The 12744-nt window shown below is 43.5% G+C and overlaps 1 protein-coding gene across 2 annotated transcripts in view; it reads left to right on the top strand.

Annotated features, from left to right (window-relative positions):
* DPP6 (dipeptidyl peptidase like 6) overlaps nucleotides 1–12744 on the top strand; it is a 1059737-nt gene that overhangs the window by 885948 nt on the left and 161045 nt on the right. For both annotated transcript variants that reach the window (XM_004372755.2, XM_004372756.2), the window contains 2 exons: nucleotides 6334–6488; nucleotides 8741–8838. In XM_004372755.2, the coding sequence (XP_004372812.1) occupies nucleotides 6334–6488; nucleotides 8741–8838 (253 nt within the window). The remainder of the gene's footprint in view (nucleotides 1–6333; nucleotides 6489–8740; nucleotides 8839–12744) is intronic.

A 12744-nucleotide genomic window follows, 5' to 3' on the forward strand; every position in this document is an offset into this window, starting at 1 on the left:
AAAAAAAAAAAAAAAAAAAAAACCTTATTGCCAAAGATGGAAACAACCTGGCACACTGTGGTGCTTAGTAAATGGTAGTTACAATGATGACCACCACACAACTCTATCATTTTTATTACTGCTGAATAACTATCCTGGTTGTAGGTTGACTATGTAGAAAGAGCCCAGCATTTTAAGGATGCTGTGTCCAGAAGGATGGGTCAGACTTGGACTTGTGATTATAGGTAGTTAAATCTAAAGAGGTACAATGTATCTAATAATATGAGGATCATTGGGATTAAATGAGTTATTATGTGTAAAGTACTTGGAATGATGTCTGGCATTAAGTGCTAAATGGGTATTTGTTAGACAGTAAAATATGTATTTTTACATCTAACTTATGGCACAGAGACATGACAATTCCAACACTGGCAGGAGTTAAAATTTAGAGGGCAGAACCGTCATGGCTCTGGGCAGGCATTGCTTCTAGCCCAGGTCTGGGAGCAACACAAACACATGTATACCCATTCTCCCAGCCCCAAGCAGAAGGAGGGAGAGCGTCAGGATCCCAGACCATCTGACTGGGGCTCAGGGAAAGGTTCTAGTCACAAGTACCTGGCATATTGGATGGAAAAACCACACTGGATGCCCAGGCATGTCAACTAGATCAGCCCACTGGGGGCAGGAGATGGTAGTGCCAAGGGCCTTCAAAGTCAGGTGTGTGTGTGTGTGTGTGTGTGTATGTGTGTGTGTGTGTAGGGGTGAGGATTAATTCCAGCCCTCAACTGTTGTTAGGGCTAAGGCTGTTCTGGGGGTATATAATCCATCCTGGTCAGGTCTAGCTTAGAAATTAGGTACCATTGAGTTTAGGACAGAATTTTGCTGACTCTTCTGAGCCCCTCACTCAGGCGGGAGTCTGTGGATTTCTTTTTGCAACCAGTGTAGTCATAAAAACCTTTAAAGGGAACCTATTGTTCCTCTATTCAGAAAGTATACTCCAAAAAAATAATTCAGAAGCATATTTTATATATGCTGATAAGGCCATATGCAGACAGTTTCAAAACTACAATGCTGATTTATCAGATATAGTTCATTTCTCTATTTGAGAATTTCTCTACTTGTCATTCTTAACCAGAATGTACATCAAAGTTGTCTGTAGAGCTTTACAACAAAGAGGCCCTGTACCCTATCCCTGCCCCCCGGCAAATAGTGATTCTCCTGTCTGGAGGGGCCCCTGACACCTATATCAAACACACACACCTAACACAGGACCATGACATGCTGCCCTGAGAACCACCGTATGTGACTCAAGACAAATATTATGGAATCACATTTGTGGCCCCCTCTTATTCCGCATCTGCAAAAAAACCTAGGAAATGTGAAAACTTCTCATCTTGGTTGGAATGGCCTTTATCACCTTGAGCCCAAAGGGGTTTTTGATATGTCTTTAACACTGTTTGGTGTAAATAAGTTAGAATTTCAAATATGTCTTTGAAATATGGTGAGATAATGACTTTTAAGATATGGTGATGAGAAACGGGGAAAACCAGCCTAGATCCTACTGTGAGCTTACGCAGCCTGGACGAGTTTTCCCACCTTTTCTGAGAGAGGCAGTCCTTGCCCAGTGTATGTCCCAGTGTATCTTTCTTTTTGGATTCTGAAGTGATCCCCCAACAGGGCAGAGAAGGTGAAGGAGAGATATGGCCTCCAGTTTTCACAAGTTAATTGTACTTGCTTAGAAAGGCAAGTTACTCATTTTGTTCCAAGGCAAAGTTTCATGCAATTAATTTAGTCAATGAAGTAGGTTTTTTTTCTCTGCAAAACTCAATTTCCAAATGACATTTTGAATATGGCATTTAAGCAAACTTCCTCATTAAGCTGGGGATCCTGAAGAAAATGTTTGCAGAATAGGGACATTTGTAATTAATGCTAAAATGTCAAGATTTCCTCTGCCTAGTCCTTTTTCCCCCTTAGTTTTTTATACGTAATTGTCTCTTTAATGAGCTGCTAACATATAGAAGATAAATCACTGAAGAACAGCATGTCAAAGGACATTTAGGGAAAATAAACTAAAGCTACCCTAGTTTTATATGACCTACACTTTTGGCATGGCAGAATTCTTTTCATTGCCCATCATCTTGCTGAGGGATGGAATTGACAGGAACTAAGGTTTGCCAAAGAAGCCCTGGCTGCTCAGTGGTTAAGCACTCAGCTACTAACCAAAAGATTTACAGTTCAAACCCACCAGCAGCTCTGCAGGAGAAGGACGTGGCAGTCTGCGTCTGTAAAGATTACAGCCTTGGAAACTATGGGGCAGTTCTGCTCTGTCCTGTAGGGTTGCTGTGGGTCACAATCAATTCGATGACAACAGATTTGGGTTTGCTTAAGGTTTACCAACACACATGCCAGATATTTGTCCTCCCTGAAGTGCATGACCTCTCAGTTCCCTTGCAACCATTACATTTTATAATTTGGAGTGATCTTTTATCTGCATCCAAATTCTCCAAACAATGAACTGAGCTCAGTGGAAATACTCTGGCATTTGCTGACTAGAAGGACAGAAATACATTATTCTCAGGCCAGCTTCAGGCCTAGCCTCAGCCGTCGCCCCGTATTTCCATATTTTCTCACTCTCACGTCTCTCTGTGCGTGACATGTGTGACCCACCCAGCCCTCAGTGGGTCAGACCAAAGCGGTAGGGGCTTAGTCTCCTAGTGCTGCCATAACAGAATACCACAGAATGGGCACTTGGAGAATAGGAGCTTATTGTCTCACAGTTCTGGAGGCCAGAAGTCCAAATCTGGGGCATCAGCAGGGCCACGCTCTCTCTGTTCATTCCAGAGGAAATCCTTCCTTGTCTCTGTCAGCTCCGGCAGCCCCAGGAGTTCCCTCACGTGGCTCTGTGTGTTTCTCTACATATCTGTCCTCTTCTTTTATAAAACACCACTCAGGAGGGATTAGGATCAGGACCCACCCTACTCCAATATGACCTCAGTAATGTAACTGGTAATATCAGCAAAGAAAAACTCTATATCCCCAAACAAGGTCATATTCACAGGTACAGGGGTTAGGACTTCAACATATCTTTTGGGGGAACACAATTCAATCCTTTACAAGTAGCATTTCTTTTAGAGCGAGTGAGTCTAGGAAGGAGACATGTGAGGGAAGGACACGTGCCTGGGGGCCTTTCGTTGAGCATACCGACGGGAGTGGGGAGCCTGCCCCGAGAATGAAGGTGGTGTGACTCTGCGCCAGGGCACTGATTTGTCAGCCCTCTGGTTTCAGGAGATTTCCCTGAGTTCAAAGAGAACAAATAGACACATTGTCTCTGCAAGATTTTTTTTCTTTCTTTCTTTTTGGTCAAACGCGTCTTCATTTATAAAGTCTTTGTTGCAGCCGACCATTTTTCTCCTTTGGATCTTCCTGAGTTGGCTCTGGATTAATGTCCTGTGAAACCACTGCAGGCCTCATCACTGCCGACACTGGGTTTGCGTTGCTTCCCCTGCTCTGCTCCTTGAATTGGGCTCACTCACGGTGCTCTCACCTCACTTGCCTTCCCTTCCCTTCTCTCCCAGACTACAGTGGGGTGATTTAGCAGAATCACCCGCAAATTGCATTGCAAGTGGTGCCTATTTTTTCCAGCAGACCACCTGCCAGAGTCTCGATTACTCACCACTCCATGCTCACATACCAGACCAATCAGGCTGTTCTGTGTAAAGTTATTTCTGAATCACCTCATTCCAAAACTTGCACCTAAAAGTCACTCTCCTGGCTGCAGAAGACACTGGAAAATTACCAACCCTTGAAATTTTGGCCTTCGCTCCTTTTTTTCTTCTCCTTGCTTACCTCAGCAGACCTTGTGAGTTTTCGTCAGCTCTGGAAAGTGTCTAAGTAGTTTCAGAGGATCGCACAATATCTCAGGACGTTAGGGGGGCAGGGGATATGAGAGAACAGCAACCCCGTCCCTCATTTGACAGTTGGGAATGCCTGGGGCTCAGGGAGGAGAAAGACTCATTCAGAACTTCTGAAAGAGATGGCAGCTGAACTGGGGCAAGAACCAGGACTCTAGGGGGCTCGGCCATTCATTTTTCACTGAGCAAGCTTCCAGGTGACGGACTGGGATGCTTCTGGGTAATGTAAAGTCAGATACATCTCTGACTTTGTGGCGGTGAGCCTGTGTTGTCCAGTGATGGAATCAGAGCCACAAACCACTCACTATATTCTAAGGGCGTCCAGGAGGAGTCCCCGGGTAGTGCAAAAGGTTAAGCATTCTACTACTAGCTGAAAGGATGGCAGTTCAAACCCACCCAGAGGCGCCTCAGAGACAGGCCCGGTGATCTGCTTCCAAAAGGTCATGGCCCTGAAAACCCTACAGAGCAGTTCTACTCTGTGCACATGTAGTCACCATGAGTCAGAATCCACTTAATGGCAACTAAATACAACAAGCAAGTCTAGACAGACTACTGGTAATGCTTGAGGAAAGAACACTGAAGGACAGGTAAGAATTCTTTAAAAGGAGAACAACACTTGATATATTTTGTAACTCCTGCTATTGCTACTACTATTACAGCACATCCATGGGTTCCTCCCACTAATAAAAGGAGGTCAGTAAAGCTAGTGATGCCTGGTGGGGGGCGGGGTGGGGGTCAGGCCCCCACACTTGGGTCTGGCACACACCCCCACCACCATAAGGAGCCATTGACAGCTTGTGCAGGCTTCATCTCTGTCACCCGACTCCAGTCCTTCAGTCTTGTCTGTGAAATGCATCTATAGCTCAAGCACCACCGCGGACATGACCCTCAGAGCCCTCCTTTGTGACGAATCTTTAATCCCCCAGCCATCTAACCTAATGTACACCCCGGGAGCACGTTGCCATCCAGAGGAGTTCCAGCTCCCATTGCTTCCTGTCCTGATTCTTTCCCTTCCTGTGGCCCTTTCCTCCTGTTGGCAGTGGTCCCTTGGCCTTATTCCAACATAGGTTGTTCTCCTGGAGTCCCTAGGTACTGTAAATGGGTAACACGCTTGGCTGCTAACCAAAAGGTTGGAGGTTCAAGTCCACCCAGAGGCACCTCAGAAGAAAGACCTGTTGATCTACTTCTGAAAAATTAGCCATTGAAAACCCTATGGAGCCCCAGCAATTCCACTCCTAGGTATATACCCAAAAGGCTTGAAAGCAGAATAGCACAGTTCTACTCCGACACACATGGGGTCGCCATGCGTCTGAATCAACTTGATAGCAACTGGTTACTACTGGTTTATTGTTCTGTTGTATTGTCTGTACTCATATTGATTTCTCAACATGATTTCAGGTTCCTTAGGTGCTTTTCTATCTCTGTAGATACATGGAGCAGGTTTATGGTAGAACATAACAATTGCTAGCTGAACAGGACCAGCATTATGTAATGATATTGATCATTATTTTATAAGCAAGTCTAGTGGGAATTAGCTTACACTACATGTAGGCCATGTACAAGAAAGAATTCCTTGACCTCGGAGCTATTTCGCACTGAATGGATCTTCTAATTCCCAGTACTCTGACTACTTGTTACAGTTGGAAAGTGCCTTCTCTTGAACAGAGCACAATTGCTCTTTCTGGAATAGATATAATATCCTACAAAACTCATTTGTAGTTGCAACTCTAATTAGCCAAGACACTTGTAGACTAGAAATGCAGAATGGTGGGTTTTTCAGATTGAGGCCTAAGAGAATCCTGTTTCCACCTCAGTCCTTTTTTCAGGTGGGTCTCTTGTTTTTCTGCCACACAGAGTGAAATTGCACTCTTCCAGTGAGGCTCGTGCTGGGCCTTTGCGCACGCTGTCCTTGCGTGCGGCTGTGGGTGAGGGTGCTGTGTGTATGCATGAGTCCCTGAACACCTCCTGCATGCTGGGAGGAAACCTCTGACACAAGTTTTTTTTTCCTCACTTGATTCTGCCTTTATGTGCCAGGCTCCAGTGTAAGTCAATCTCCTCCAGCTCCACTTTTCAAATCATGTGAAAGTAGTAATCCACGACAATACAATGATAGTTTAGTTCAAAAAGTACTTGTTGGGCTCATACTGCTAAAATTTGTGCAAAAAATTATTTCCAGCCAGTTACTACTTGTTCAGTTGGGTTTTGAATCATTGGCCTTTACTGCCCTGGGATTTGTTCACCATCCTCAGACATCTCTTGAGCCCCTATGAGTTGAAGGCATGATACAGGGCACAGTGAGGACTTCTGGAAGGTTGAAGAAGATAAATGTCCCTGTGGGGAAACATTTGTTTCCTGGTCAGCTCACGCCCATGCCTGTGCAATACCAGTGTCCACTCCATTTTCTGCCTGTTCACATTTCTCCACTTTGTTTGTTTTCCCTTAGAGGAGATCTTAAAGACACACATCGCGCACTGGTGGTCTCCCGACGGCACGAGGCTCGCGTACGCCACCATCAACGACTCCCGTGTCCCCCTCATGGAGCTGGCGACCTACACTGGCTCCGTCTACCCAACTGTGAAGCCCTACCACTATCCCAAGGTAGGAGTGTGAAGTTGCCCTTCCTTTATCCAGCAGAACTTCTTTTCGTTATTCATTGGGCTCCCCCCATTCCCAGCTGACTCAGACGTAATCAGGCATGTTTATGAGCAACACAGAAAACAGAGGAAAGATTAATTATATCTCATTACATTGCATTAAATTCTCATCTTTGTTAAGTTTAATTTGTTAGTAGGTTTATGTTTAAAAAAAATAATTGAACTACTGTTAATCATTTGTCTAAGCATAATTGGAACCCAAATAAATACATTTTCTGAACTTGTGATTCCATGGTGACAGAAACTCACCCTGCCCCAATCCAGTTTTAGAATTTGGCTTCTGTGAGGCCAGAGGGACCGCTGTCTGCCCCTGGTCCCCTGGGTCTGGGCTTGGCTGTTTTGTCTTTGGTCATGCTCTGACCCATTTGTTCTGTAATTTTTTCCCAGACCAAGATATTGGCACGAAGAGCCAGTAGAACAGCAAGGGTGCAGGGTGGGCTGGGAGGAGCGGAGGGAAGGAAGATGGAGGGCAGTGGGTGGAGGAGGAGAAACATCCAAACCTTACTTTGTTACCAAATGACAGAATCTCAGAGTACGGGGAGGGCCTGATGCTAAACCCTCTGCAGCCCACTCGGCAGACAAGAGAGGTTGCTGTCCCTTGAGTGTAGACGCGTCTCCTATGGACACACATGGACAGCAGCCCTGGCCACCCCTCACTTCTCTAGACTATCCATGGTCACTGGGCCCCTGCCTTGTAACAGAGACCTGGGCTCCCATTCTGGCTGCATCTGAATACATCCTCCAGCCTCTGTCAGTGAGCACTGGCCCATCAGATGTCTCTGAAACCTAATATCACATGCCTGTACACCATAAATCCCCCCTTGATATGCCTGTCTATAGTTTGTGATGAGATAAGTGAGGTCACTAGAGGTGTAAGTCAGAGACAGGAAGCACATGTTAGTACAGACTCCTTGCCCACACCCAAGGGGGCTGGAGGAGCATCATTTCCCGGAGACCACAGCCTTGTCTCTGCCAGTTTCACATTCTGAGAGCATCTAGATGTCAGCACATAACACAGATTTGCCTTTTGACAGAGTTCTTTCATTCTTCCTCCCACTAATCTTGATTGGACTTACGCTGTAGTATGTGGAGAGTCCAGGGTTTTAGCTGGAAGTAGAGTACAGTGTACTGGAATGATGTGGAATTATTCTGCCTGCCTCCAAACACACACACACACACACACACACACACACACACACACCACTAGTGCATGTCTCATCTTCATCTGACCCCTCAGGGACGGAATGATATCAGAGGTGGTCCCTTTTATGGAAGCCTCGCAATGCAGGAGTGATGAACCTGACATCCAGAAAAGTGGGACGCCCTTGATAGTACAATGAACTCGGGGACAGGTGCTCTAAAGTAGGAATCACAACACTCCAGATTGCCCAGCATTTAGAGGTTCATGTTTCAAAAGAAAGTCAACACATTCTGGCCAACAGAATTCTGACCATCTTTGCCCTAGACCTGCCCACTCCCAGATCAGAGCCATGAGCTGGTGAACCCTACTGCCATCTGCCCTGCTGTGGAGCTGACCTCCTTTTAAAACCTGAGCATCTCCTCCTGCCATTAGACACGCTATTCTCGTGCCATTCTTTGTGTGCATGGGAGGTGAGGGTGTCAGGCTAGACTTAGTCCTCCTCCTGAGAAAATGCAGTCTCTTTCCCTACCCACTTCCAGGCTGGTACTTGTTCCCCAGGGAAAAGGAGGCTGGGGTAGAAGCAGAGAGATGAGCAGGAAAGAAGCCCCAGTTCTTTTAGAAGAATTTAATTTTTCCCCACCACTGAGCCATGACCTCCATTTTTAATGTTCTCCACAAACGGTTCACCCTCTAGCTCTCTTCTTCCTGGCATTGCGTCCAGTTTTTGCTTTCTACTCCTAGTCTAGTTTTCTTTTCCCCTTCCCATGTGATCAAGCAAGTGGAGTAGTGCTTGTGAACCTTGGTGTATGGGGGAGTTGAATGGATGGGAAGGAAGAGGGAAGCCTGGGGAAGAAAAGAGATTGGCCCAGTTATCTCTTGGTCCTTTTTGAAACTCTAAGCAGTAATTATATTTTCTCAACATACATTTTGCCTCTTGGTATTGAGCTTCAAGGCTGCTGGAGTTCCTGCTCTGAGTTTGCTGGGGAAAGACTTTGCAGAGCTAAAGCACTGATGAGGTTTGCTTACTTATGTTTCTGTTCCCCTTTACTCCCCAGGCTGGATGTGAAAACCCCAGCATTTCCTTACATGTTATTGGTTTAAGTGGACCTACCCATGACCTGGAAATGGTGCCACCAGATGATCCAAGAATGAGGTTTGATTCCTTTCCTCTATTATGTTGGTATATATACATAATTTATGTTCATTTACATGGTCTTTTCAGCCTCATATTTATTTAACTACTAATTTAAACATCCAATAAAAAGGTACATTTTTTTAAAGTTTTCTTTACTTCTTTATGATCTTGTTTTCTATGAAAGTAACACCAAGTAAGTACTGCTATTTCTTACTTACATGAGGGATAGATGATCCTTCCCAGAAGGCTGGGCTTCTCTGGGAAGGCATTATGTGTCATTCAACTGTGTGTCCCCAGTACGAGGCAAACTGTCTTCACACAGTAGATGTTGGAGAACATCCATTGGAGGAACAGATTTGTCTTTCCAAGACAATCCATGTAACAAGACTGTCCATAAACAGTACCCTATTTTCAAAGCTACAGTAATTTGCCAGCTACAGAAACTTAGTGGTGAATCCTGTTCTAATAAGGCCAGGTCTCCCGGTGGTAAGGTAACCATGTATGTAGTTGGTGGAACATATTGACAAAGGTAAGTGTCCTATTATTATTAATGTTTTTTTTTTTTGGGTCGATATTTGTGTTTTTTTAAATGTATTTTCTTTTCCCATACAAAAATTTATGCATACACTGTTATGGAACTCTAATTGCTCTCCCCATACTGTGATAGCACACTCCTTCTTTCCACCCCTGATTCCCCGTGTCCATTCAACCCTCTCTGCCTTCTCATCTCACCTCTGGACAAAAGCTGCCCATTTAGTCTCGAGTATCTACTTGAGCTAAGAAACACACTCTTCGCAAGTATCATTTTATGTCTCATAGTCCAGTCCAATCCCTGTCTGAAGAGTTGGCCTCAGAAATTGTTTTAGTTCTCGGCTGATAGAGAATCCAGGGGCCATGCTTTCCAGGGTTCCTCCAGTCTCAGTCAGACCATTAAGTCTGGTCTTTTTAGTAGAATTTGAGTTGTGCACCCAACCATTCTCCTGCCCCATCAGGGACTCTGTTGCGTTCCCTATCAGGGTGGTCATTGGTGGTAGCTGGGCACCATCTAGTTATTCTGGTGTCAGGCTGATGAAGTCTCTGGTTTATGTGGCCTTTTCTGTCTCTTGGGCTAATACTTTCCTTGTGTACTTGGTGTTCTTCATTATCCTTTACCCCAGGTGGTTGGGACAAATTGATGCATCTTAGATGGCTGCTTGCAAGCATTTAAGACCCTAGATACCACTCACAAAGTAGGATGCAGAACATTTTCTTAATAAGCTTTGTTATGCCAGTTGACCTAGATGTCCCCTGAAAGCATGGTCCCCAGACCCCTACCCTTGCTACTCTGTCCCTCAAAGTATTTGATTGTATTCAGGACACTTCTTCACTTTGGTTTAGTCCAGTTGTGCTGATTTCCCTTGTAGTGTGTGTTGTCCTTCCCTTCACCTAAGATAATTCTTGTCTACTATCTTATTAGTGAATACCCCTCACTCTCCCTCCCCACCCTCGTAACCATCAAAGAATGTTTTCTTCTGTGTGTAAACCTTTTCGTGAGTTCTTATAATAGTGGTCTTATACAGTATTTGTCCTTCTGTGACTGACTAAATTCACTCAGCATAATGACTTCCAGCTTCCTCCATGTTATGTTTCACGACTTCATCATTGTTCTTTATAATTGTGTAGTATTCCGTTGTGTGGATATACCATAATTTGTTTATCCATTCATCCATTGATGGGCACCTAGGTTGTTTCCATCTTTTTGCGATTGTGAACAGTGCTGCAGTGAACATGAGTGTGCATATATCTATTCGTATGATGGCTCTTATTTCTCTTGGATATATTCCAAGGAGCGGGATAGCCGGATTGTATGGTACCTCTATTTCTAGCTTTTTAAGGAAGTGCCAGATCGATTTCCAAAGTGGTTGTACCATTTTACATTCCCACCAACAGTGTATAAGTGTTCCAAACTCTCCAAAACCTCTCCGACATTTATTATTTTGTGTTTTTTAGATTATTGCTAGCCTTGTTGGGGTGAGATGATATCTCATTATAGTTTTGGTCTGCATTTCTCTAATGGCTAATGATCATGAGCATTTCTTCATGTGTCTATTACCCGCCTGAATATTTTCTTTGGCAAATTGTCTGTTTATATCCTTTGCCCATTTCTTAATTGGGTTATTTGTCTTTTTGTTGATGAGGTTTTGCAGTACGTTATAGATTTTAGAGATTAGATGCTGATCAGATTCATCGTAGCCAAAAATGTTTTCCCAGTCTGTAGATTGTCTTTTTACTCTTTTGGTGAAGACTACTGATGAGCATAATTGTTTGGTTTTTAGGAGCTCCCATTTATCTAGTCTCTCTTCGGGTGCTTGTGCATTGTTACTTATGGTTCATATTGTGTTTATGCCATGTATTAGAGATCCTAGCTTTGTCCCTATTTTTTCTTCCATGATCTTTATCGTTTTTGATTTTATATTTAAGTCTTTGATCCATTTTGAGTTAGTTTTTGTGCATGGTATGGGTCTTGTTTCAGTTTTTTGCAGAAAGATATCCACTTATGCGAGCACCATTTGTTAAAGAGATGGTCTTTTCACCAATTAACAGACTTTGGGCCTTTGTCAAATATCAGCTGCTCAAAGGTGGATGAATTTATGTCTGGATTCTCAATTCTGTTCCATTGGTCTATGTATCTGTTGTTGTACCAGTACCAGGCTGTTTTGACTACTGTGGCAGTATAGTAGGTTCTGAAATCAGGTAGTGTGAGGCCTCCCACATTGTTCTTCTTCTTGAGTAATGCTTTACTTATTCAGGGCCTCGTCCCTTTCCATATGAAGTTGGTAATTTGTTTCTCCATCTCATTAAACAATGCCAGTGGAATTTTGATTGGGATTGCATTTATCTCTAGATCACTTTGGATAGAGTTGACATTTTCACTATGTTGAGCCTACCTAGACAAGAGCAAGGTATGTTTTTCCACTTACGCAGGTCACTTTTTGTTTCTTGCAGTAGTGTCTTGTAGTTTTCATTGTATAAATCTTTTACATCTCTGGTTAGATTTATTCCTAAGTATTTTATCTTCTTGGGGGCTATTGTAAATGGTATTGACTTGGTGATTCCTCTTCCAGGTTCTCTTTGTTGGTATAAAGGAATCCAACTGATTTTTGTATGTTTATCTTGTGTCCTGAAACTTTGCTGCAATCTTCTATTAGTTCCAGTAGTTTTCTTGTGGATTCTTTGGGGTTTTCTGTGTATAAGATCATATCGTCTTCAAACAGAGATACTTTGACTTCTTCCCTACCAGTTTGGATGCCCTTTATTTCTTTTTCTAGCCTAATTGCTCTGGCTAGGACCTCCAGCACAATGTTGAATAAAAGTGGTGATAAAGGGCATCCTTGTCTGGTTCCTGTTCTCAAGGGAATGCTTTCAAAGTGTCTTCATTTAGGATGATGTTGGCTGTTGGCTTTGTATAAATGCCCTTAATTATACTGAAGAATTTCCCTTCTATTCCTATTTTGTAGAGAGTTTCTGTTATGAATCGGTGTTGGACTTTGTCAAATGCCTTTTCTGCATCAATTGATAAGATCATGTGGTTCTTGTCTTTTGTTTTATTTATGTGATGGATTACACTGATTGTTTTTCTAACGTTGAACCATCCCTGCATACCTGGTATAAATCCCGCTTGATCAGGATGAATTATTTTTTTGATATGTTGCTGAATTCTATTGGCTAGAATTTTGTTAAGGATTTTTGCATCAATGTTCATGAGGTCTGTTGGTCTGTAATTTTCTTTTTTGTGGTGTCTTTACCTGGTTTTGGTATCAGGATTATGCTGGCTTCACAGAATGAGTTTGGGAGTATTCCATCCTTTTCTATGCTCTGAAGTACCTTTAGTAGTAGTGGTGTTAACTCTTCTCTGAAAGTTTTGTAGAATTTTCCAGTGAAGCC

This window comes from Trichechus manatus, unplaced genomic scaffold, assembly GCF_000243295.1.
Source record: "Trichechus manatus latirostris isolate Lorelei unplaced genomic scaffold, TriManLat1.0 scaffold00020, whole genome shotgun sequence".
NCBI classification, from domain to species: Eukaryota; Metazoa; Chordata; class Mammalia; order Sirenia; family Trichechidae; genus Trichechus; species Trichechus manatus.